Source organism: Strongylocentrotus purpuratus, unplaced genomic scaffold (genome assembly GCF_000002235.5).
Source record: "Strongylocentrotus purpuratus isolate Spur 01 unplaced genomic scaffold, Spur_5.0 spur5_scaffold_6, whole genome shotgun sequence".
Taxonomy (NCBI): domain Eukaryota; kingdom Metazoa; phylum Echinodermata; class Echinoidea; order Camarodonta; family Strongylocentrotidae; genus Strongylocentrotus; species Strongylocentrotus purpuratus.
The window spans coordinates 13,806,384-13,833,731 of NW_022145612.1; the positions used below are offsets into that span (position 1 = coordinate 13,806,384).

Sequence of the window (27,348 nt, forward strand, 5' to 3'; positions counted from 1 at the left end):
AATTTGCGATCAGTTACTAATGAAATAATTCTCATATAATGACAGACATGTCGATACCATGCACTTTAAGAGGATCAAATCTCCAGAAGTTGTCCGGATTGGGATTTTTTTTTAAATGAGATATAAAATGAATAAAACACGATCGCAAAGACTTTCGAAAACTCAACCTAAAGTAATTCTGAAATCATCGTCCACTACCTATTAAAATGTGAATGAGTACATTATAATGACGTATTACGTAATCCGAACTTGATTTCTATGGGATTAATAATTGAGTATTGAAATTGTCTTGGTTTGATTTCTCGAAAATCATTGCAATCATGTTAAAAATGAAAGTTCAATGACATGACACTCCTATTTCTTTTTTCTTTTTATACACCGTTTACAACATCGGAAAAAGCTTCAATTTTAGAAATGGTTCATTGAACGTGTATAACATTTCACGTATACTTTTATTAGATCGATAGTAACTGCTGTGCTGTAATAAACAAAACTTTTTTTTTGCAAAAAATTGTAAACAAATTGTAAAAATAAATAAAGGAGGTGTGGGCTTTTTGCGTTACTGAGAAATATCTTGCTAACTGTCCGAAAAAAGTGATCATTAACCTGGACAAAATGAGTTATCAGGATGTATAGGGGCTGTGGCATCGAATTGCATAACTTAGTCCGGACATGAAAACTACACTCATGTTCGGCACCTTTTTCACTGATTATTTTTAAGAGTACACTATACAGGTATTGCATACATAATCACTTACATGTAATTACCGCCGAGTGAAGCAGGAATTTTTGTAACGGATCGGGTCATATAAAGGCTACCTTTTTTTTTACAAATTGTAGCAACTTAATAGGCTTGTGTAAGAGTAAACAATTTGGCAAATACCCTTGGACGTATTAATAGCTTCGGTAATACTGTCCATTGTAAATAGCCTTGCACAGTATTAGTAATCAACTTGTATAATCCTCATTAGCATACAATATATAATTCTAACAATGGCCTGCTACTCCGAGAACCTATACAATTAGTGCTTATGTCAAACTTTGTTTAAAAGATATACATGTACATACAGTACATTTATATTATAAACTAAACCCCAGCATTCTAATATTTCACTAAGCTGACTCGATAACATCAACATTCAGAGAAAACCAAACAGAAAGATATACTGTAGTCTTCAGATTCTTTATTACTACATATTGTCTATTGTCTTGTTCTTCTCAGAACACATTTGGAATTGTATAACTTAGAGAAAGAACAAGTTGCATATACATTCATAATCATTATACACACATGTAAATAATCAATGAAACAAATCACCAGCTAAGAGCAAGAAGGTGAATATAAACCTTTATATCCCTCATGTATAGTTGTTTGCATTGCGATTGTACAGAGCACGAAAAAGGTATAGATAAGTACTATCTACCTGAGATAGTACTTATTGTAAAGTAATTTTTTGCTGCTACCCCGCTTGCCCACCCTTGCCCATTGAATATGCATAGCAAAGTAGGTTACACGAAATGTCAAAGTCAATGTCAATGTCAAATGAGCGCGCATCGACTGTATTACATGTATGCATGTTGCGCTTTGTAAAATCTAGCTGAAGCTAAACTGTCTGCAGAATCAGTTCTTATTATTATGTAAAATTCACTTTAAATAGACCTTATTGCCGATGTGGGATATAAAACAAATATTAACCTCCTTTACTCGGGCACTGGATACAAACTATCATCGCCTCGGTGATCTCGGGCTACCATCTAGATAGTAGCCTAGCCCCGAGATCACCTCGGCGATGATAGTTTGCACCATTACCCTCGTAGTCGATTAATATTTGCTTAATATCATTTAACCTATTGACTACTGAATTATTTTATACCCATAGGCTTTTATACAGGACCCACCTGGTTCCAGTAGGCAATGGATTAATATCAAGCTAATGACCCTCTTGCTCTCATCAGATGAAATCAAATAATGATCTCACACAGTATCATTTTCTAACATCAGTCATTATGATATACAAAAAAAACTGATAAGTGCATGAACAGTCAAATCAGCTTTACAGTGTAGATCTATATTATATACATTGTGATATCACTTGGGAAATAGTATACTGAGAACACACAACACAAGTATTAAATATCATGTAACTTAACTATTAAGATTGCACCTCAGAACACATACCATAGTCATATCTGATTGTAGTGATGACCATTTCAATCCTCAGAAACCCCAGGTCATGTATATTTTGTTTCCTGCATAGCTGTTGAGTATACTTGTAGCCTTCTGTGAAAAAAATATTCACCAGAAATGCAGCCCATGGTCATGGATGGTCCTTTCTATACAGGATGGACTTTGAATTTATCATAAGATTATATAATAATTAGATCAATTTATATAGAACAGCTACTATATTAATAAACTCTACTGCACTGTGATTGGGAAAAAACCCGAACAGTGCTACTTTACGGACACACAATCATAAACTACTACGGAGTTTCTGAAAACAAGTGCCTCTTCAACAAAGCTTTGAAGATGGCAGCAGATCAGGCTTTTCTTATGTCTAGCGGTAGGTTATTCCAAAGCTTTGGAGCAGCACAACTGAAAGCATAATCTCTAACTTGAGTTACTTTTGTTTTTGTGTCAGGTAGCTTCAGTAGCCACTTGTCCTGTGTACTTCACAAGTTATGTGAATATGGATGTGATGATGTAATTTCATACTCACTATCACATTTACAATGTACTATTCAACATCAAACATGCACTGTTTACAGCATTCATCTAGTAATTATATCATATTTATTATTTTATGGACTTTGCAAACTAAATCTCCTGAGCATTCTTGGTCTTGACAAAGGCAACATATACACATGTTCATACTGTATATTGTTTTGAAAAGCATATTGTTAAATTTAAAAAAATGAACTATAAAAATATGCAAAACATGCGAGGCATATGGCAACGATTGCTCAAAAACTCCACAAAGTGCTTAACACTGGAGGCAGACATTCAATGTTTAATAAAATACCACATTAAAACAAAGTCAACAGCCATTTTCTACAATAATGCATACCGGTACTACAGTAGGCATAATTATTTTCATGAAGAAAGCACAGGACTGATTTCAAATACAAAGAATTGCTTTCCATGTTTCAGATCTCATAATTCTTGTCTTACCAGCCATTAATAACTATATCTATACACTTCAGTTACAGGACTTTTCAGTTTTCATCCTTATAAAGTACATGTACAGGTATGTAAGAGAATTCTGTTCTTAGTACGATGGGCAGCACTTAGTCAGAGCAAACTAACCACATGTATAATAATAACTGTATGATGCATGGCTAAAATTATTCCTTCCTCCCTCATTCTGCTCTTGAATAAAATTAAAAATAGCTTCTTGTGACACAAGTTACCTGAAGAAATCGAAGGTCAAATTACTAGCATACAAGACTATATTGAAATATATTTGTTCTATCATTCATTGGTGGGTAAATACTCTGATCTAGGAATGTTGATACAGAAGTCAAGATTGGTCAAAAGATAACAGTACATGTTATCATAATCCTTACCTACAGATAGACCTAAATACACTCAATTCCATTTTCAAACGGCACAAAAATTATGCAGAAACTATGCCAAGAATGTTCACCTGGTTTCTTTCATCAGTTCTCAAAAAGTACACCAAAAAACATGGGATAATAGCTCTCGACTGTTTCACAGATTTTGGTCAGAAATGATATCTCTAAAATATTATCAAAGCACAATGAATGATTTAGTGCTTGCTTTATTTTTTTTTGCAGCTTAGATTTCATAAGAATATACCATGTATATAGTGCATACCTGCCGAATCAAGGACAATTCCTGAAGATGTAAAATATCACCACATTTGACACTCAATATTCTAAAAACACTTATGATGTACATGTATACAACTATACATACAACACAGGCTGTAAGTGCTAGACCAAAATAACAGGGATAATCAAGATACATGTATACACACACTAAAAGCCTTTTTATGCTTGCAAGTCTACAACTGTTTTAGCATCCAATCTCACATTTGTTCTTCTAATGGTGATTGTCTTTATATTTGCTGACATGATTGAATGATAGCTTCTAAGGTCCAACAACAAATTAAATAACACAATTCTGTCATGACCATAAATTAATCAAAGGAAGCCTAGAAGTACACAAACACATAGAAGGAACACACATGAATGTAAAGGACAACATTGACAACAAAGGAAGGTTTATATTCATTATGCCTTAAACAATGACTTTATCGTTACATGTATAAAATATTCTCCTCAGTCCTCAGTATGTAATACTATATGAGATACAGGCCCGCTCATACCAATATTTTTCACACTCTAAATTGCAATGAAGACATTTCAAATCTACACATTGATTCTCCACAGCATCTCTTACTAGTGTAACTCTTCTTAAACATGTGTTACATCTGTTCTTGTTTACTTTGCCCTTTGTTCAGTAGAGAGCAATCTAATTACATTCTAGTGCTTTTACATCATCAGGTTTCATCAGATGCCACAAGCTGCCTAGAAAGAGTAAATACATTGGATTCCAACTACCGGTACATGTTCAGTCAACTTTATGTTCGTGGACCTTGACTTGACGGGACTGAGTTCAATGCGTTGACTTAGGCAATCTTAGACTTGTGCGCAAGTCGTATAAATGTAGCTTATCCTTTTGACTATTTCTGTCTCTGAACCAATATCCCACAACATTTGTACTCAAGCCCAAGTTGGGCTCTGTTCTGAACATTATTTGTTACGGCTCACATTTAACTTTGCACCTTTGATTTTATCAGAGACATCACCAGCGTTTCTCTAACAGGCTCTCGGCATGAACAGAACAGTGCACAATCATCAATGCAGCCCAATAATATTTGGCATTTCTGTCTTAAAGAGCAGCATCACATAAATTCTTGTATTTCATCTGATATACATGGATAGTATTTGTCATAGCTCGGTCATGACTGCAGGAATCTCTCCTCGTAACCTAGGTGGGTCTACCGGTATTTCTCCCTGTTAAATAAAGAAACACACAGACCATCAAGTTTTAAAACATACAAATGGCCAGAGATATTCAATAACAATAGTGTTATAGGTACTACAGTCCGACCTGTCTATAGTGACCACCCAAGGGAAACACAATAAGTGGTCTTTGTAGACAGGCTCCTTTAGTACATGTTTCAATGTGAAACTATTTTCAAGGGAAACAAAAAATGTGCTTGTTATAGACACTTGGTCTTTATAGACAGGCGTTCACTAAAGCAGGTTTGACTGTATCAACTAAACTATCTCCAATCTTATATGAATTCTTTGATGTCATACACATTTTTTCTCTATGCATGCACTTTTTCTATTCTATAACTAATTGGGAATGAATAAAAAAAATCTTCAAGATAAGTGCTCAATGCTCTCATGCCTTTGCTGTAGAGAATGAGAAAGAGAAGACAACTTTCAGATTGACACTAGAAACTCTGTGAGCCCCTATCTCATTAAAAGCATTTATGAAAAAGATAAGGCTACATGTACTGTACATGACCATGACCATGTTTTGCCAGACAGTTTGATATCTTGTGGCATTCAGATCCCTCAATCACTATAAAATTGCATGACATACACTGTATCAAACAGATGAGTTGATGCTTGCCTTGGCTTTCTAAAATAGAAAAAATATGGAAATACTTGATTAACTAGGGTTCACTGGAGGTACAAATAGCAAGCATCATCCTGTCTTCCATACCAAGTTTGTTTCTGCTTACAATTAGTATTTTGGAAAAAATCCAAACACTATTACACCTCCTGACTCCAATACCATTAATTCTGTGATCTTGTAAAGACGTAAACTATAACATTGTATTTTGCAGGTTTTCTTTACATTAGCCAATACACTTAAACTTTAATAAATAAAAAAGAGCTGAAAGATTAATGCATTGCGTATTTGATTTCTCCTAGACATCAAGATTGCCAAATTACATTACTTTACCTGTGGGAATATATTATGATAAATCCTTCTCATCCCCATTCTCCTCCTGCCTTTCTTTGTCTTACTTCTTACTGGAGTTTCCACATAAAATTCATGAGCAACCTGGCCATCTTCATCAAAGTACATGGAGCTGCAGAAAAAAAGGAACCAGAAATGCAGAATAGTAGTTTTTTTTAATGAAACATGCCATTTCTAATTGTCTACGTTACCAATGTTTGTTAAATTTTATAGTGTACGAAACATTAAAGAAACATACCACGCATGCGTTCTTTCTCTTCGCCATGTTGAATCAACGATCGCGATATACTTTATAGGCCTAGACTATACAAAATGGGATTAATTGACTAAGGACGAGAAATCACCCTTTTTCCCACCAAACTCAAAGACTTCATCAATTTACAACTTCAAGTGGCTGAACGGATGCCCAGAGGAGTCAAAAACATTGTAAGTCAAAATTGCAATTACTATTTCTTTACATTGTGAAAAAAATGTGACCCAACCCGCTGTTTGAATCGTTTTCCTATGCAGGCTGTGGAGCTCCGACGCCTTTGCCCCTTTGGCGGCCGGCGGCAGAGCTCCCTGAATACACTGCAATGCACAGTTATCAAATCATTAATTTTAATCGCTCTCTTTTCTTGTCATAATTTTAGAATACTTCATTAATTGATGATCATAAATAAAATTACCTTGTCCGCGTTAGAACAAACGGGTTAGCTAATCTCACGGGCATCCCGAACCCCTCGCCCAGTACTCTGCCTTGTCCACTCTTGCTGGCTTCGTCCCCCGCCGACTCCCCGTATCCCATGTACTGCGACACTGGTGATACGACCTTCTGCATAAACGATGATGATTTACCACCCATTCTGTGGTTTGAAATATACAAAACGGACCTATATTACTTCATACTCTATTAAAGAGTGTCCATGTAAAATCAAAACGATCATATATACAGGATCCTGGCCTACAATTCCACAGATATTACGTTTGTTTTCACTGACACCATTACACAGTTTATTGATAAAACGCGATTTCATCTACGGTATCGCGAAATGTCAAAGATAAAAAGGAATCTAAAAAACCGCTGCTCAGTGAGTGTCAATGACAAAGTAGATTGATTGATTGATTGATTGATTTTTATTCGACAAGCTTCCAACATACAACAATATACAATAATAACAGATCAAAAAAAGTCAGCTTGAACAGGATAACCCACGAAAGCTCGAGAGCTTATTTCCAGTGGGGTCCCTTACAGACATGTATAAAATTAATAAGTTAAAATAGTAATATTTACAGACAGATAAGAAAATTAAAAGAACTACTTATTAAAGATAATAATAATAACAACATTAAACTGATGATAGAAATGATATTAAGTACAAGAAGAAAAAGAAGAAGGAGAAGAAGAAAAAGAGGAGAAGGAAGAAGAGGAAAATAATGATGAATTTGTAGAAATTCTATAACGTACGAAAACATAAGTATATACAACATGAAAAAGTATGAACCGACAGAAGAATAAAAATTTCAATCTTTTGTATTTGTCCCATGCTTTCCCAAATTTCAATGACAAAGTAGAACTTTTGTATGTTTGTTTGTTTGATGTGACTTCTTCATATCCTTTGTTTTTATTATACTGTTTTCAGATAGAATTAAATTGCACAACTCTGACCTAAAATTCAATTATGCGACCCGATCTCTTTAGAACGTCGCCCTCACTTTTAATTGGTTCACGGACAATGTTCTTTATGTTTTTAGACATGTACTTTAATTTCAAACAGTTTAAAAAGTAACAGTTCACTAATTTGTAACAAAGATAACAAAGCGATTTGTCTTAACGTAAGTTTTTGTCTTTTAAAAAAAATTATTATTTTGTTTTCTGGTCCTCTTAAGAAAAAAACATTCACCAGCTACAAACAGCTTTCTTGTAAAATAAAGAATAACGTCCTCACTTGTTCACAGGAAGAATAATGCTTTTTTTTTTTTTACCTTATCTTCCTATATATCCTGCCTAATGCTTTTTCAGGCCTATTGTCTGTTTGTTTCATTGAAAGTCAAGCTGAAGAGCGTCATGGATGGTCTTCTCAAAACTGGTGAGTCGTAAAATGTCAGTTTCATTTATGCTTTTCGCCATGAGACTGGAATTTTTGCGAGCCAGCGAAGCAAACGAGCTCAATTAGAATTGCAGTAACATAATTTGTAGGTCATTATGTATCTATGTACATTTAATTATTTATTTTGACTCTATACAAGTTGAAATGGCAAAGAAGTCACCTCACCGCCCGAAACTAATTGACGCTTTTTCAAATATTTCAAAATTATCGCTATATAATAACCACGTATGTATACCTTTAATACCTTGAATACCAAAGCTTTTGGAAGAAAGCCGCCTCCAGCTGCCAAGCTTACATACAATCATACATAATAATTATATATACAAGTACAGATATATTCGAAAATATGTCAATTTACAACGCTAGATGGAAAACACAAGAGGCATGACGGATTTAACTTCACAAGCGCTTTCGACACTGTTATATTCAAATGAGGACCAGCATGCTTTTAAGCTGTCCTATGGATTAACAGTTGATTTTACGACTTTATTATCCTGGGTTTTCCTCTTTCCTTTCAGGATTAATCGTGAAGGTGTAAGGGTGGTGTCTACATTGTTTGAGATGACTAATCTGAACAACTTACATAACATAAATAAGTTAAACAAGGAGCCTTTCATATTTTGTATGCGTAGTATTTGTTAAACAGAGATGACTTTGCTGTTTTTCTGCATCCGTTGGACTTTGTTCCTCTTGGCATTTTCAGTATAATACTGTCTAATGTATGTATATTCATAGAATATTCTATTTTTTGTACAGGTTGCTTGCTGTATTGGTATTTGTCGAACTAATACAAATATTCGGGACATCTGTAGGCCTACTAGAAATGTTCATATACCTATTGTAATTAGTAAATAAATTAACATAATGGCCATATTCGTTCTTTAGAACGGAAGTAAAAAAGAAAGTGCAATATTCAAATGAATCGACCGACTTTGAGCAACTATAGTAAATATTGACATTTCTACAATTTTTTAAAAATCTATCTTTTTGTGGTAGGCTAAATCATACACTTTTATACATTTTTTAAAGTGATTTCATCTCCCCCCCAAATGTAAATACGCTTATACCGTAGCCTATAACGCACCGTGCCCCCACACATTATCAGGTAGTGCCCCTTTTTATTTATAATAGGTGCCCACCGTTCCGTAACCATATAGTACATCTTACTACCTCTGATAAGTGCCCACTTTACCTATGATAATCATTGCCCCTATTCAAATCTGAAAGGTGCCCATTTCACTTTAACAGTGCCATTTTTCTTTTGTGATAAGTGCCCCTTCTGATAAGTGCCCCTTTTAATCTTTGATGAGTGCCACTTCTCACTTTTGATAAGTGCCCTTTATTATCAGTTTGACACATGCCCCCTTTTTCTTTCTAATAAGTGCCCTTTTTTCTTCTGAAAGATGCCTCTTTTCCTTTTTAATAAGAGCCCCTTCCCTTTCTCATACATGCCCCTAGTAGATGCCACTATTAACATATCATATGTGCCCCTTTTTCTTTGTTATAAGTTCCCCTTTCCATTCTCTCAAGTTCCCCTATTCATCTCATGTGAGTGCCGCTTTTCAGGTACATGAAGTCCCCCATATACCATCTCTGATAAATGCCCCTTCACCTCTTATAATAGCCTTTTCTAAAAATCTAAGAGGTATCCCTTTTATTTTGAAAAGTGCCTCTTTTTTTTCTTATAAGTGCTCCTTTTCATCTCTGATAACTGCCCCTTTTATTTTGACACGTGCACCTAATCCTTTAATTCTAATTAGTGCCATTTTCCTTCTGATAATTGCCCCCCTTTCCTTTGCAATAATTAAGTGCCCCCCCCTTTCCGTTCTCATTATTACATTTTTCATCTCTGGTGAGTACCCCTTATTAGGTGCAAGAAAAGCCCCATTTTCACCTCTGGTAATTCCCCTTTTTACTAAGACTTGTGCTCTTTTTCTTTCCCGATAAGTTTTTTCGCCGGATATGTGCCTCCTTGTCATTTTACCATAAAATGTGCTCCCAATTTAAAGCGACTAAGAGCAATTTTTCTTTTATTTCACCCAAAGCTCGCTCGCACTTAAAGTTTATATAACTTGTTTCTTATTAAAGATATTGTCAGTCTTTCATGATTAGTTTGTGATTAAAACCCGATTGTTTTTCCTTTTTATCGGATGTAATTTTTCGCACTTGCAACCTCACAAATCTTCAAATTTTTGCTCGCTCACAAATAAATATTCTGGCCATCACAATTAATGGTGCACAGTACATCTTAGTTGGACGATAATATATGTAAAGAGAGAAACAAACATTGAAATCATCCCTGATAATGTTAGCACAATGTGCTATATATACCAATGTCTAAAAATTGTATATATTTTCGCTTTGAGGTTTCCCATTGTAGGTGCCTCTTTTCCCCAGGCTCGGTGCCCATTTTTGTTTGTGCCCCCCTACCCCTCAAAACAAAATTAAAAAATGAAAGACGCTCCCCCGCCCCTGCTTGATTGTTGGTGTGTTTTTGTAGGAAGACACTCTCACAAATGTGATGAATACTTTTTTGTTTTATTCTGATTTGTTTTGTTTGTGTGTTGTGTCATTCTTTATTATCGAATAATTGTTTTCTTTTTCTCTAGACTTTGGTTTGCTTGTATAATAATTTCGGTGCCGCTGGCGGGGGGTAGTTTTCAAACATTTATGAAGATGCGCGCAAGGTCACGAATCACAAAACAAACGGCTACGACAATAATCGCGCAGGAAATGTATAACGATAAACGAAAGGTCTAAACGAAAACGTACGGGTACGTACATGTGTATATGACGTCATCATAAAATCCGGGTACAAAAATTACTACACGAATTCAACTGCGACATTACAACAACTTTTTCATCTTGAACGAACGTATAGGTGAATATTGCACTGTTCTACTGTATTAATTATTATCATCTGTGCTGTTGTGAGTAGATTTTATTTTGTGTGTGAAAATTTTAGGGTACAAGATTAGAACTGAGCTGAGTGAGAGTGACGGCGACAGAGAATTATCTACCACTGGCTGATTCTGATGCCAGTGGTGTGTGGATGTGATTCTCCCGGCCAAATCCGGTTGACGAGGTTTCAGGTGTCCGCTGAAGTCATGCGGAGCGCTCGGCTGTGGCCGACGTGCTGGGATCGGAGGGGGTGTGTTCGTGTCGGCCAAACCGGCTACATGTTTGTAGCAATGTGAATTAAAGAAAGTTAGACTTCGAAGGAGGATGAGGAGGAGCCCAGAGGAGTTAGGTTGAGAATAATAATAATAAGAAGAATTAGACTAGAACTTTTGTTTTAGAAGAAGAAGAAAAAGAAGAAGAAGAAGAAGACGAGGAAGAGGAAGAAGAAGAGGAAGAAGAAGAGTAAAAAAGTGAAAGGATAAGAAGAAGTAGCCAGGAAGATACCGTAGTCAAGAAATGTACTCCGTCTTCTATGATCCCTGGACTTTTTAACCCACCGGTGCAGTGGCCCTGTGCCCATGCTTCTGATGGGCTCATCACACGGTATTACAGCCTTTACAGGCCAGGATTGAAAACTTCTGGTCCGCCTGGCCCTGGGGAAAATTTAATGCAAATATGTTATTTTAAAGAAATCACAGAATTTGTTTTCTTCAACTCGCCATGTTTGCATCACCATATTGGCAGACCAGAATCACAAAATATTACAGTAAACGAAAAAGCTTGATGTTGTGTCGCCAATTCAATGATGACTTTATAAAAGTAAAGATTCAGTATAGGCTACTGTAAAAGGCACAGATAGTTGCTGAATGCGGACTGCACTGTTATTTAGCCAGCAATAGCATGTCATTTAGCCAGCAATAGCATGTCATTTATCCATGGGAATTTATATGGAGTCTGCTTCGGATATATGCTTTGAGAATACACAAGAATCTCATCTGGATGGTCGAACATTAACAATAAAGTACATGGAATAATTTCTATGATGTCTTTGACTTTCAATGACTTATTAGAAGTGAATTTACCTAATAACCATGAAGTTCAAAATTTGTCAACAGTGGTATTCATTACAGTACCAAAATATCTCATTTAGTTTTTAACTCTACCAATAACAAAGTTCCCATTTCCATTTTCTCCTCTATAGATCGCACGATGGCTGCGTTCGAGGAGATCACAGACGTAGATGCAGACTTGCATTCCGGGTTGAGGAGAAGGCGCGATGTCGTCGTCTCCAGACCAGCCTACACTGAACAGAGCTTCCAAGAGCAGCACACAGAGAACATCAAAGAGCAGGTTACCTTGCTCACCCGGCTCAGACGGAAGGCCGGCAAGTGCTCGTGTACACCTTCTACAGTCAAGAAGTTCTTTTTTTCAGTGATACCCATCTTAAGTTGGTTGCCCAAGTATGAAATCAAAAGCACGTTACCGAGAGATCTTATATCCGGTTTTACAGTGGGTATCTTCAGGATACCACATGGTAAGTACTTCCTTCTTATTATCATCTGACCGTAGCATATTTTTGAAAAACTGGCCAGTGGCTCGAGAGGAAATGTGTCAATCTTCCGGTCCTAGAATTCAAATATTGTTGACCCATTAAATACTAATTTAGGTCACTGGGTTGAACTATTTCTACTAGCTTTTCAGGTACACATAGACTTGTGAGTGGCAAGGTGTATTCAGAGCAGTCTATCTAGAATGGTTGCTTATGAAGGTTACTGTTTCAACATGAATCCAAAGCGATATTACTTTTCTAAGAATGATTCTGAGGGGTGTTCTGGGCCCTGTCTTACAAAGAGTTGATTTTAATCGAAACTTATTTGCGATCGATGGCAGGGGACTGCAAACTTGCGATTGATTTGAGGACTTACGATTGATTTGGATCAATCGTAACTCTTTATAAAAGGACTGCAAACTTGCGATTGATTTGAGGACTTACAATTGATTTGGATCAATTGTAACTCTTTATAAGAGGACTGCAAACTTGCGATTGATTAGAGGACTTACGATTGATTTGGATCAATTGTAACTCTTTATAAGATGACTGCAAACTTGCGATTGATTAGAGGACTTACGATTGATTTGGATCAATTGTAACTCTTTATAAGAGGACTGCAAACTTGCGATTGATTAGAGGACTTACGATTGATTTGGATCAATTGTAACTCTTTATAAGACGGGGCCCAGGTATTTCATGGTGAATGGCTTCCATAGATACATACTGTTTACTAAAAAATTGTTAATCGAGAGCAAGCCAGATGAGCAGGGCAAATATTACGTTCCCTCACTTCCCTGCCACCTGTGTTTCATTTTGGTCAATCATGCATGCTCTTCTGTTTTATGTAACAAAATAACTAAACTGACCAATTTAGAATTTCCACAGTGATGTCATTTGTAATATTTAACTTAAGGATCTGTATGTGTACCATGCAGAAAAGGTACCCGGTTGTTATTGCATATTACTAACTATTTATGCACTAGGATGTTGAGACCTACAGGTAGTAGACTACACGTTTTTCTTACTGGTAATCACCATCTGTAGAAACCCCACATTTGTGTGTGATACGATGCATATTTCAGGTATTGACTGGTTCAGGCTAAAAAGTACACAGTGTAGGTCTAGCAATTGCAGATCCCTTGGGAGTGGGAGTATACATGCATTAGGTTTTCCTTTTGATAATGCACTCATTGAGTGCTTTGAATTTGTGATGATATACAGTTCATGTAGATATAATCTCTTGTGGAGGAGGGGGGGGGGGGGGGGTACATTATCTGTTCAGAGCCATATGGGTGTTTACTCTGTGTTTAAGTATGCGTTAACACCAATCTCCACGGAGATGACAAGCACAGTGGCCTTAACAGGTAACCTATCTATATTGCTGTACCAGACCTTAAATTTCAATATTTTTGGGGCAAGGCCACTTTTCTGTAGGGCACATTCCTATATTACAGCACAAATAGGAAGAATTGGAAAGAGGGCACAAAAAATCTCCAAGGCCAATGAGAGGGGCATTGAGGCCACTCAAAGGGGCATCTAAGGCCATGGCCTTGGTGGCCTTGGATTAATTTAAGCCCTGCTGTACAGTCCCCCAAGTCATTGATGGAAATCTACAAACATGCTTTAATCAGTAATACCTTGATACCAGTCATTGCGCAACTTTATGAATGGCTTTGTGCCAATCAATGGGAGCGATTTCTAAATAGATGGAGAGATAGAAATAGAGTAACTAGATCACTTCCTGTACAAGGGTAAAGTTCTCAGTCGGGCAAGCTACAATAGTATTACAAACCATCATAAAGGGTTGACTTCTTTTCCGACAGAGATCCTTTTATCAGCTTTTGAATCAAAGTCATGAAGTATCTCATAAACATAAAACAGGGTGTTGTTCGGTAGAGATTAAAGAGGTATAAAATTTAGTATATGTAATATTTCTACGTTTGTAAACATCTGTTCATTCTTTTTTTAATGTACAATTCATTTATTATATCGGTCGTGTCATGTTCAGAATGTAAGACTACATTTTCACATGTGTTGCACTTGCTGGTATACCCAGTCAGGAGAGATATAAGTTCCATTTCTGGAAGTTATGTATGCACAAGTACCTGCATAAACTGCACACGTTTGGACCTTGTTAACAGTGTACCAATGAGCTGCTTACTGTATACAGACTCCATTATCTGCTGGGAGCCCCAAATGATTGTTAACTCTCTTTGAAATCATGCTATAAATATCCTTCTGCCCCTCAACAGCCAGCGTGGTAAAATAATTTCAAACCAATATTTTGGCTTCTTTACCAGGAGGCCTCTATTCCATACCTGTAGAAAGACCCTATTTTGGCAAAATGTTTGCCTGAAGACCTGGTTCTCCGATCAATCCTTTGTATCTAACAAAGTTTGTTTGTTTTGTGTGATTTTGTCACATGTGAGTTTTTGTTATAAAGGTTTCATAACCTTATACAAGCCAAGTTGCAAACCATTGCCAAAAGAAACAAGGTGCTGTGCTGATTTATCCTGTTTTTGTGAAAGCTTGAAGCCTTGAACTATCATTTCCTGACAGTATTGACTTTGAAGATTTGTTTCATTTGTTACTTTCATTATGCACTTATTTCATCAGGATTTTGCTTTTCTTTGCATTTTATCTGTTCCGTATATTGCCAGACACTATTTTTGACTTGAAAATTAATGATAAATCAACACTTCTTAAGTGGAAACGTTCATTGTGTACTTGTAGTTAATGATTAATGCTCAAAACTGGAGGATATTTTAGACTTTCAATTGTTTTTGTCCTTGCTTCTTTCTTCATTTTGAGAGTACATAACATTCAATACAAATGATAACCATGACATTGAAAATCAGATTGATGCTAGGCATTACTGGGATAGATAATAATGTGTATAATGAGCACTCCATCTCAGACATCATTCATCTCTTCCTGAAAGTACATATACTTCAAATGTCTCAAGCAAATGATGCCCGGTAAGGGTTTCATTTTCAAGAGGGTGCTCAAGCTGGATCGTGCTGTTGATTAAAAACTTGGTAAATCATTAATCTTTGTAATTATATGGAAGAGTCTCTTAATGTTGTTACAACTTCAAAAGTGATGTTCCTAGTCTATTTCCAACACAACATTCTCAAGTTTTCAATTTACTCAAAATTTCACTCATTGAACTATATTAATTCATTGAGGATTTATATATAAAATGACAGCTTGGAAAAAAGACAGGTAAAATCAAAACAAACACAAAAAAACAAAATAGGCAAAACAAAATAAAACAAAATAAAAAAAAAACAGACAAAAACAAACATGAAAACCCATCAGAGTCATCATGTAGTGTACACTGTATATCTCATATTTTGTTGTACCATATTTAAGCCAATTTGAATTGCAGGGAGGGGGGGGGGGGGCATATGTCACATGATATGATGTCACATGATATCAGCCTCAGGGGTCAGTAAACAACATGCCAAAGGGCAGCTAGTCACCTGGCAATTTTTAAGACATATCATTTGTCCCTGTCGTGACGGCACAGCCCCAGTCATTGCCTTCTTGGGTGTTTGTAAATTGTAAGTGTACACTTTACATGACAGGTACCAGGTAGTATACATTTAAAAGCACTGTATGCATGTACATACGTATCAGAGATGCCAATCCTCCCAAAATTTCAGGGAGGGTCTCTAAAAAAAATTGTTGTTATAATATGTCACTCCACTCAAATTGTAATGCCTTCCTGATTTTTTGAAAGATTATTCCTATTCCCTGATTTCTGAATGAATCCTCCCTGAAAGGTGAATGTAAAGGTTGGCATATCTGGTATACACATCGTCACTTCTATATATCTGAGGCCTGGCAGAGATGACTTCACACCAATTAAGCAAGAACATTTTGCATGCATGAATTTCATGAGTGATCTACATGTAGGCTCGTTGAATATGGCGAAAAATAGTTAAATCACATTCCAGTACACTGTATCATAAATTCATAACACAGATTTTCGCAAATTCATTGAAAATTTCTTTCCACAAAAATGGCTGTCAAAACCACAAACAATTCACAAACCATTTCATGCCATGAAAGTTTGTGGTTTTTAATTATTATCCCAAGACCAGTGGATGAACACAGCTCAAGGCCTTCTGAGCCATTCTCTTGCTTTGATATTTATCAAGCATGATAGATATATGTTTTATCTTTCAACTCATTTATCAAGCATGATAAATATTTGGGCTGTAATTTGGAACAAATACTGTTATCAGACTGTAAAGCTCTTTTTATGATACCAACCCATATTTTTATGTAAACAGAAGAATTATCCTTCAATGTTCAGCAAATCAGCAGTTTGAAACTTACATGTATATGATCACCTTTTTCTTCATGTGATTATGATTCATGTTCACCCTATCGTTTACAGCCAGGAATCCAGACATTTTAGGTTAATGTTAAACAAACACAAAAGTCATGTTGTTCCTCTTAATGTTTAAACAGTTGTTAAGTATTTAAAATTTGACTGCTTGTGACCTCTGTTCAGGTCAAAGTGTGTCGCACACGTATCACACACACGTTATATTGTTTTACTAATAAAAGAATAATGTTAATAAAAGTGTATCATTCACAGTATAAAATCAATGTCAAACATTCTACAGGTTAATAATTAAGGAGTATTAAAAACATGAGCATAAAATCCAGCACCTTGAACCCATGTTAGACTTGCATGCTTTGGTCGGACTTATAAGCACGTACCGGTACTGGTGCATTGACTAGTCTACTCATAAAGTTGCTTTTATGTTTTAAGAGGTTTTACTCGCAATATCGCCTTATACATATATCTCTGTATTGATGCAATATTTGGAGCTCATATCTTAAATATAGTATAACCAAGTGGAGCACCTTATCAAATATATAGAGTAAAAGACCTGGTACATTTTAAGCTATTTAGAACCCATTATTATCATTATACAACAACAGGATCTATTTGATTATGAGAGGGAAGTAGTTGATGAAGGGGTATAGTGATTACATCTATCTCGTACAATCCTGTACGAATCTCTTGAGAGGTTGGTTGAGAGGCTACACTGACTGACACTCAAGATTTGTCACACCCTGTCACCGTACAAGTCAATAAAAACCTGTGATGCTCTCCGAGTGACTCTGACTTTGGAAATGTGTTTATTTTGATTGATAAAAATAGTAAGAGAAAAGTCAAAATAGAAGGAAATTTATCGGTGTGAAGTTCTGAGTCATTGATTTATGCAGTTTTATAGTGGACCAATTACCTGAAATTGTCATTTTTAATACTAATAGTAGAAGATATAAAACTACTGCCAACAAAGCTGAATGTGACTTCAAATGCTTTATGGATAAAGAGCTTAGATGGGGAAATTGATTTAGTATTAAGACAGAAATTCACGTAGGGTTAATATTTGTGCACAATTTTATGCATGTTTATAAAATAGTCTGCTCGATTTCAAGTTGCTTTATCATTGTGTACAGTGCAATTTTTTTATATAAGCTTGCACTCTCTCTTCATTGATAATGTATAAAGTTGCTATATTGAACTTGGTATTAGTGCTGTAGTCTAACGTTTAACCGTCCGGTATCTGACCGCCCAGTATCCGACCGCCCATGGCTCTATCCGTTTTCAATTGGACGGTTTTGTTTTGCCGTTTTTTTTTATATTTAAATTTTTTTTTTTTTTTAAGTTTCGATTTATGCCCCTCCACCTGGCACTATGCCTGGCAATGTCTCCCAGCTCAGTAATCGGTGTGTTGACTCACCACTTGGAAACTACTGTAGAACAACACTCCAATTTGTCTGTCATCTTGGTTTGAAAGTAATCTTTGTAATAGATGTCAATATGTAGTCTATAATAATAATTCCTCCAATTTTTCTTTTATTACACACGGCGTACCACAAGGTTCTATCCTAGGTCCTCTACTTTTTAAAATTTACATTAATGATCTTACACATTCTTCTAAAAACGACATTGTTACTATTTGTGACAAGTTCACAAGCACAAATCGGCACCTTCAACTGCACCTTGCAATTAAATGAAAGCCCTTCCCGCGTGGCTTAAAAAACAAAACAAAAAATTTTATTAATTTTTTTATTTTTTATTTTTTAAATCGTTTAATCGAAAACCGTCCGGACTGACGGGAAACGGAATTAGAGATATCCGTGATGTTACAGCACTACTTAGTATGTATATCAGCATTGAACTTTGAACCCAAAGCGTACAGAGCAACAAAATATTTATATAATATTGGATGGCTTTGAGTGAGGTACAAGAATATATTGCTCAAGCTATGACAATATTGGACGAGTCGAATATTGCTGGAGCTATTATAATATTGGACGAGTCAAAGAGACTCGTCCAATATTGTCATAGCTCGAGCAATATATTCTTGTAAGACATATAATATTATTATCATGATCTATATCAGGCTGACTAGAGAAATAACAAAATTTGACTTTCCTCGGCATACATGTATATGGCTTTGTTTTCATGTGATATCGATAGTGAAAGTTCCCGGATGACTGAGCGATACGAAAGCAATGTTGATCAGTCATCCGGATACTGTGCTAAAGATATTAAATACACTGATTTATTGTACTATTATATAGCCTTATATAAGCAATAAATTAAAATATTAATTAATTGATATATGAAATGATAGATTAGATAAGTAGATGAATAAATGAAGAATTAAATGAAAAACAATTAAGTAACTTAGATGAATACAAAAAAATGGTGATTTTTTTTTTTATAATGCATCTAATGGGTCCCTTTGAAAAGTAAAGAAGATGGTTACAAGTGAGATGGCCTTTTTTTTACTGCATTGGTTCGTGTTTTCATAACCTAAATCAATAGTAGACTTTTTTATCTTTCCATATTTATTTGATGATTCTCATCAACTATATTTCTATTGATTTAGTGGGGTTATTAGCATTATATCTAATCTATTGAACAGGTGTACAAATACATGTAATAACAATTAGTAATAGTACTCATTCAATTCTAAATTGACTGACAAAGTCCGTAATGATATGTTATGAAAATATGTGATAACAAGTACAAACAATACTTCTGTCATGTAACAAAATTGGTTCACATCCATGTACCTGTAGTATGTACACGTCATGTTGTATACCCCTCACTTTTGTTAGAAGACACAACTTAATATCATACAAGCTGTAAGCAAAATTGAATTCATGCACAACTGAAATATGAGGTGAAAAGTTCTTTGAAATTAATCCTTTCTAGACTTGTCATTCTAACTTTCTAATGCATTCATTACTCAATAACAGATTTTTTGTTTTGTAAAATTTTGAACCACCCGCTTGAATTGTTGAAAATTAACTTTTAATGTCATGTTGGTAATACTTAGTACATGGATTTAAATATATCTCCTGGAATTCCAGTCTGTATTTAGTTTGCTCTCAAGGATGTTTACATAGTAAAAGATTATTTATTGATTTATTGATTTGTGGGTTAGCATGATATTTGACTTCACCCCATTTGATTGTTTGTCAATGGTTATATCAACAAGCATCTGAATAGTAAACGAAACATATCATTGAATTTCTTGTCAGTACAGTTAGTTTTTGCTCTCAATGATATGTTTGCTGAGATACAGATGCTTTCAATGTTACTATTAAAATAACCCATTGCATACAGGATTAGAGAGGCCCATGTATTAAGCCTATTGGAATAAGCTAATTCTGTAGTGAACATGTTAAGGATTTGATAATGTAGTACAATTTAAATTGGATACTGTCATATTGTTAATGTATTTGAAGCAATTTTTTTCATCATAAATTTTTTGATTGCACCCATTTTATTCCCACTATGCTTTTAGAAGCAAAAAGGATTAAATATATGCATTAGAACTTTTGTGCTTCTTATTTTGATCACTTCTCTAATGCTCCTACACACTGTACATGTATATTTTATTACCATTTCCTCTCTTCTTTTTATCATCTTTTTCAGGAATGGCACATGCCATTTTAGCAGATGTCAGCCCTATATATGGACTGTATACATCCTTCTTTCCTCCCCTTGTGTATTCCATATTTGGCACCAGTAGACAACTTAGTATAGGTAAGTCTAAGAATACTAGTGCCAATATTCATCAACATATTTGTTATTTCATTGTATAGAGATCTACTGCACATTATGTTGTTTCTGTATGCATGATGAAAACTAAACATGGGAAACATACAATGTTTTGACTTTATAACTATTGGTTTTCCTGTTTGGGTCAGGTGTAGACAATACGTGATTCAGATTAAAAGTGAAATTTCTCATTTTCTTCTGATCTCTCATATATTGTTTTCTTTTTCCCCTTTATTGAGAAATCATAAGTATTTTTTATGTACCGGTAATCCTGTATTTATTAAGATATTTTGAAAGAGATGTCTTATTGAAAAAGTGCTAAATTCTTCAGTGGTTGAAATATGAATGAGTCTTTTGAAATAACGTTCTTACCAAAATTTTATATTGAGTAATGAAACAATTACTTTGAAGGTGTGAAAGAGAAGAATATTTTCTGCACTTATAATGCTACAAATCAAGAATGATTAACTTTATTACTTGTATACATGTAAGTACTTTCAAGATCAGGAGCAAATTAGCTCAGTTGTGGTAATGTGTCTGGATCCTACATTTTCCCCCTCAAAATCTTGCACTTCCTTTTCTTTCTTCCTGCGAAAATTTTCCTACAAAGGAGATAAGCATTCTAGATTATAGGCTATTCCTTTCGTTTTCACAATGGCAGACGGATACTAGTTGTTAAATTAAAAAGTACAACAAGAAGAAATAGAGTGAGAACAAAATTTATAAATAAGCTCCATTTAAAATATGTTTGACGAAACCTGTTCCAGTTTTATTCAAGATGATAATTTATTGTGTCATTGTTTTCCATGTTTCGGGTTACATTCCTTCACCAGGTACTTTTGCCGTTGTGAGCATCATGTCAGGTCAGGCGATAGACAAGGTCATGGAGGTCATACGGCAAGATAGAAGTGAAGCTCCTACCAAAACTATTACCATTCCGAGCGTATCATCTTATACGGTGGGCTCTGAAGCAGCTTTTAACTCCAGTATAGGGGGGGACTTCCCCTCGAGTGGAGGAGGGGTAGAAGGTAGCACTGCCTTGTTCGCTTCTGGAGAGGAAGCTCTACTAAGGGCACAGATTGGTGCCCTCCTGGCTTTGATGGTGGGGGTCATCCAGGTACGTAATAAGGCACCGTTGGGGGAGACGGAAGGAGGGAGTGTGAGAAAGAAAAAGGGAAAAAGAATGACAGAAGGGAATAACAAAAAGAAAAGAAGGAATGTGAGAAAGGAGAGGAAAGAAGAGAATGTGAGAATTCTATCAGATGATTGTACTAAATACAAGCTCTGCTTCAGTTTGGATCAGACCAAACATCTAGTAAAACAGTGCTTTGATATGCCCCGACTAGGCATTGACGGATACAATGTTTCTATCTACCTCTCTTCTCTTTTTCTTTATACAGGTTTCAATGAGTATTTTGAGACTGGGTTTCGTTACGTGCTACCTCGCCGACCCTCTTGTGAGAGGGTTTACAACAGGTGCTGCTTTCCATGTCTTCACAAGCCAGTTCAATAAACTCTTTGGAGTTCCTGTTCCTAGACACTCTGGCATATTGTCTCTCCCCAAAGTAAGTGTAAAGTACATTGTACCGGTAGATCCTTTTACCCTCTCGGCTCTTGTGAAACCTCAGTCACTCTATACCGACTCCACTCTTACCTAATCTTTTCCATCAGGGTAATAAAAGACTTTGTTCAGTCTGTTGCTGTCTGATATTGGTCTTCTTTGTGTGACATGGGTACTAGTTGTTTACATATTCAAAACATTAGTTTGCACCCATAAGCCACTTTCAAGTTGTTGGCTCTTGTAGCAACAAATAATTTTGTTATTGTCAGAGGAACTAAGTATAGATTTGCTTTGTTTCCTAACTAAGAAGTGTAGTCTAAATAATAACTCTTAGAAACATGAGGGTACCCTGTCAGTTGCCTAAGCAGGTGTACCTCATCAGTCATTGTCACTGTTGAACTATTGTCCCACCCTAAGAGATGAGCTGTGAGGTGCCTGTCTGAAAAACTTAATATAAATATCTTCCTCAAGTTGTCAGTGCTGCACATACCTGTAGGCATTGTGCTAGAAATAAATAAAGATTAAGAACCCTTAACGATATGACGGTTCCCTATCACATGTTGAGGCAGTTGTATCTACATACAACCAACCAACTGTTAATGTATTGTTCCTGTTCAAAGCATTATATTCCAGTGAGATACTATGCAGATTAAAGTCTTGTTTATTGGCACTGCTTCAAATGAGTAAACAAGGAAAAAGGGGCAAATTCTTAAAAATAATAATGAAGAAGAACCAGAACAGTGAATATTCCTTATAATGTGTTCAAGCATATGTACCAGCAACAGCTTAATGTTAAAAAACTTCAGTGCTATTAAGTCTCTAAACTACTATCCTACATGAACTTTCAAGAGTTAAAGGGGAAATCCACCCAGATTTGTCTTAGTTTTAATAAAAGCAGAAAAATGAGTGAAACAAATTAATGAAAGTTTGGTAATATCCTAATAAAAATAGGAAAGTTATGAAGTCGCCATTAGTGAAACGTGAGTTGGAGACACTGTGACGTATTTTGCGAGCTCCTCTCTAATTTGCTCTATACAGAATATTTCATAATCTTTTATTTTCTTAGTTATTGTTGATGGAATAGACTTGGTTCAAACAGGGTTGTATAAAAACATATTTGCAATAATTTTATTTAGGGTGAATGTATGATTGAAGACTTCCTTTAGGCAAAATATAGATTTTTGAAGATTTTTTTTGTACAGGGCAAATGGGAGGAGACCTCACAAAAAGCATCACAGAGTTTTCAATTTGTGTTTAATCAATTGCACCTTCAAAACTTCATACTCTTATCTTTAATTGGGTTTTGCTCGAATTTTCATTGACCTGTTTCTCTCATTTTTCTGCTTATATTAAAACCAACTTAATATCAGGGTGGACTTCCCCTTTAATTTCTGAATCTTGTGCTTTGTTCAGTTGAATTTGAACAAGTCGTTGATACAAACATTTTGGGCAGGATTTGCTGGCCACAACACACAAGGTGTTAAGTACAATGTACTGTTCTCATCCTTAAGATACATGAAATTTACTGGCACGAAGCAAAAAAGTCTTTCGTGTATATGACAAACATATGCAGTTAACAACAGAATTATTCACCCCCCTTGTAAATTTTATGTTTTTTGTAACTTTTCTGACTCTACTTCAATTGGTTTTATCTCCTTTTCTTCACAGACGTATCGAGATTTCTTCCAAAACATTCACTTAACAAACGTCTCTGCTATGATAAACAGTATGCTGGGGATTTTTTTCTTGGTGATAGTGAAAGAATTACAAGACAAATTCAAAGACAAGATTAAGTTTCCTCTTCCAATTGAGCTAGCAGTAGTAAGTATGGTCATTATTTATTTCTCAATGTCTTAATTGAATTCATATTTTGCTAACACATTAACAGTTTCCTTTTAATTTTGTAATAAATTATAATTTTATTGATATGGCTTTCATACTGTAAAGTTAGACTTTCCATGTCTGTAAGTGAATCCACCAAAGTTTTCTAGTCCCATGTATATGGGTAATTCCATAAATTAGTGACCCATTTTGTGATATTTTTGGTGTCCCTAATACATAGGAACCCACACGTATTTGTGACTCTGAGTAAATACTTAAATAGTGGAGTATGATTGTTAAGTGATTCTAGGTATGAGGATGCAATATTATGCTTGGAAATCACTTTACAATCTCATCCACTATTCAAGTCTTTACTCAGAGCCACAAATACATGTGGGCTCCTTATGTAGCCGGGACACCATAAATGTAACAAAGTGGGTCCCTAATTTATGGATTTGTATGAATAAGTTTATTTGATTAGTTGTTATAATTTTTGGTTTTTTAGTTCTTTGTACACTATTGGTTGCGTTTTCACAAATATTTACTTCACACAAATAAACTAATCTAAGGTAATGGTTTGTAAACTAATTGTTACTTTATTTATTTCCATTACACAACAGAAAACATTATTCATGAGGAAGACAATATTCTCTTTGAAATGTTATTTCTTTTTATCTCACAAATTGTATCTCAATTATATACAACATGCTCATTTAGGTTTTGAATTTGGGCTGTATATACGAGATGATAATATTCATTTCAAATTGTTTGTTTTTCTTCTCCAGATCATAGCATCAACTGCAGCTTCGTACGCTGGAGATTTTACATCTCAGTTTGGGATGCCTATAGTTGGAGAAATTTCTTCATCGTGAGTACCTAAAATTGCTTTTCTTAATTGGCATCATAATATAATACAGATCTCAAAAGTATTATAATGTCACCCATCACAATTTCTCACTATTATTGATTAATGAAGGAATATCGCTTTTATTCATTATCCTCATAATGTAATTTCAGAAAATAATAAAAACAAAAATGGATACTATAGAGCTGAAAAAGCATTGTTGCAAATGTTTCCACGACAAAGCTAAACATATTACATGACATTTGTTCCCTAAACGACTTTGCTTAATTGTAGAAAAAAATTGAAACATTTGATTCAATGGTCATTCTGTTGTGTCATTTCTATATATCTTCATTTGAAAGGCTAAAAGCTATCATGTAGAATAGCTTAAAGCTTACCATATATATACAAATATATAAAATAATCAACAGCCTATTCAATATGTCACATAAATCACAGTGATTCAAGCAATTTATTACGCTTATATGATATCATGATTTAAACAAACTTGGATAAGAAAAATGAGGTAATCTTCAGAAGAGTCATTTAGGTGCCTTCAAATCTGGAGATGACTGAACAATATAATAAACAAATCCTTGAAAAAATTTCACCTAAATAATGTAGAATTTACAACTGCTATTTGTGAAGCCATTCCCATAACACATTTTGTAATACTTTCAAAGGCTTTGGGCCATTCAGAAATTTTGTTGTTGAAATTTCTGCCTTTCTGAAAATACGTATAATTCAGATTTATTGATAGATGTAATGAATAATCCTGAAAAGATAGATCGTTGTTGTATTTAGTATTACAGTGTATGTTTCTGTGTTTGTACTTCAACACCAAACTGGTAGTGGTAAATTTAGGACATAAATTTTTATATTAATATATTTTGACCAATATTTATCCAATTTTATATTATTCAGGGCATTTTCAGCACCTTCCATCCCGCCATTCGGATATATGAGCATACTCATCGCTGATGCTTTTGTTATCGCTATCGTGGCCTTTTCAGTGTCTGTCTCCCTCTCTGTCATATTTGCAAAACGAAACAAATATGAAGTGTCTGCAAATCAGGTAATGTCATACCACCATGGTCAATTTCCTACACTTACCAAATTCCTAACTGCAGCCTTGGAACAAATGCCTTACCTAACCCTAACCTAAATCTAACCCAAAATCCAATTGCAACCCTAACTGTAACCCTACGTCTTTGATGAAATGAAGCTTAGAGCGAATCTCGCTTGAGTTAATATTAAGGCATCAATCCCACCTTTCTTGAAAAAGTCTTTATTGTTCTCTATTTAGAGTGTATTCATATTGTTTTGTGTGCTTTGAATGAAGAGATACATAGATACCGGTAATTGTTTGTGTGTACTTTATATTTTCATTGGTAAATTTATGTGAGATTTGACATTTTATCCGCTTTTGTGCCGCCTGGAACTTTATAGAAAAAAATTACTTCCAACACAATTTGCTGTAATTATTTGGCCTGAATCTTCACAATGTATATTTTCGATATTTAGATTTAGGGACTGCCACTGCCATAAATCAGTTGATTACTAGTTGAGCAAGGTTTCAAGAACATAGACAAAATTGCTTTTAACGTTATCAGTTTACAAATGGAATAGATTTTCATCAATTTGTCATAAATGATAATGCTCCTTGCCTCCTCCAGGAGTTGCTTGGCTATGGAACCAGCAACATATTCTCCTCCTTCTTCCTGTGTTACCCATGCTCCGGCTCCCTCTCCAGGTCCCTCCTGCAGGATCTAGGTGGAGGCAAGACTCAGGTAATCAGTTTGAGGGGTCAGGGACACAAAGACGTAACTCCATTTTGGCCATTTTGAGAAAAAGTGGTTTATGTGTCACTGAGCACTTGGTCCTTAAGGAGTTAATATATCCCATCTCTATGAGTATTACGGCTACAAACAACGGAAGCTTGCAGTACCGGTACGTATGCACGCTGCCGCCCCATATCTGCTGGAGCTGGACACGATCGCACACGGGCTGAAACATGGTCATGGAGAAGTTTTTCGTTGTGAAAAGCGTGAATCCTCTGAAATCTGGTGATTCCAAAAGACCAGCAAAATGAACCTCGACCAGTAAATCAATATTGAGAAGAATAGGAAAACGTTCTGGAAGGATATGGTCACATGGGCAGACTCACGTGGGATAGGGGTACCCCCCCCCCCCCTTCGGCTGCCAAGTGAAAATGTGATGTGCATAATGCCATTATGTGTCCAGAAACCCACACAGTATTAGTAGATGCCAGGAAAACATCACTTACGGGGGTTCAAAATAGCACCAAAAAAAAAAAAATTGCCTCGCCGCTATGCGGCTCGTGGACGATGCTCTGCATTGGGTCATATCCCCCCCCCCCCCCCTCCCCTTGGCAAAAAGCTAGACCTGTCCTTAGGTAAAGACTTAAGTAAAGAAAGAAT

The 27,348-nt window shown here is 35.4% G+C and overlaps 2 protein-coding genes across 8 annotated transcripts in view; one reads left to right on the forward strand and one right to left on the reverse strand.

The window, feature by feature from the left end:
- Nucleotides 1-27,348, forward strand: part of LOC588264 (pendrin) — a 44,370-nt gene that overhangs the window by 8,543 nt on the left and 8,479 nt on the right. For 3 of the 7 annotated variants that reach the window (XM_787957.5, XM_030973033.1, XM_011669459.2), the window contains exons 2-9: nt 12,221-12,553; nt 20,556-20,666; nt 21,515-21,798; nt 22,082-22,246; nt 23,911-24,063; nt 24,849-24,931; nt 25,832-25,982; nt 26,584-26,697. In XM_787957.5, coding sequence (XP_793050.4) covers nt 12,221-12,553; nt 20,556-20,666; nt 21,515-21,798; nt 22,082-22,246; nt 23,911-24,063; nt 24,849-24,931; nt 25,832-25,982; nt 26,584-26,697 — 1,394 coding nt within the window. Of the gene's footprint in view, nt 1-8,035; nt 8,098-10,902; nt 11,049-11,500; nt 11,623-12,220; nt 12,554-20,555; nt 20,667-21,514; nt 21,799-22,081; nt 22,247-23,910; nt 24,064-24,848; nt 24,932-25,831; nt 25,983-26,583; nt 26,698-27,348 lie in introns of those variants that run through there. The other 4 variants (XM_030973030.1, XM_011669460.2, XM_030973032.1 and 1 more) reach the window with 4 other exon arrangements.
- LOC594794 (tumor suppressor candidate 2) lies at nt 2,776-7,056 on the reverse strand. The gene is made up of 3 exons (XM_794221.5): nt 6,697-7,056; nt 6,011-6,140; nt 2,776-5,043 (listed from the first exon to the last, which is right to left on the reverse strand). Exons 1-3 carry the CDS (start codon nt 6,870-6,872, stop codon nt 4,978-4,980), a joined length of 372 nt encoding a protein of 123 aa, XP_799314.2. The 5' UTR covers nt 6,873-7,056; the 3' UTR covers nt 2,776-4,977.

Excerpts from the sequence above, each read along its gene's own strand:
- LOC594794 (XM_794221.5), bottom strand. The coding sequence starts at position 6,872 with ATGGGTGGTAAATCATCATCGTTTATGCAGAAGGTCGTATCACCAGTG. Across the intron at positions 6,141-6,696 it reads TTTGTTCTAACGCGGACAAG|CTCCATGTACTTTGATGAAG; the intron begins GTAATTTTATTT and ends TTTTTTCTGCAG. Across the intron at positions 5,044-6,010 it reads ATCATAATATATTCCCACAG|GGAGAAATACCGGTAGACCC; the intron begins GTAAAGTAATGT and ends TTTATTTAACAG.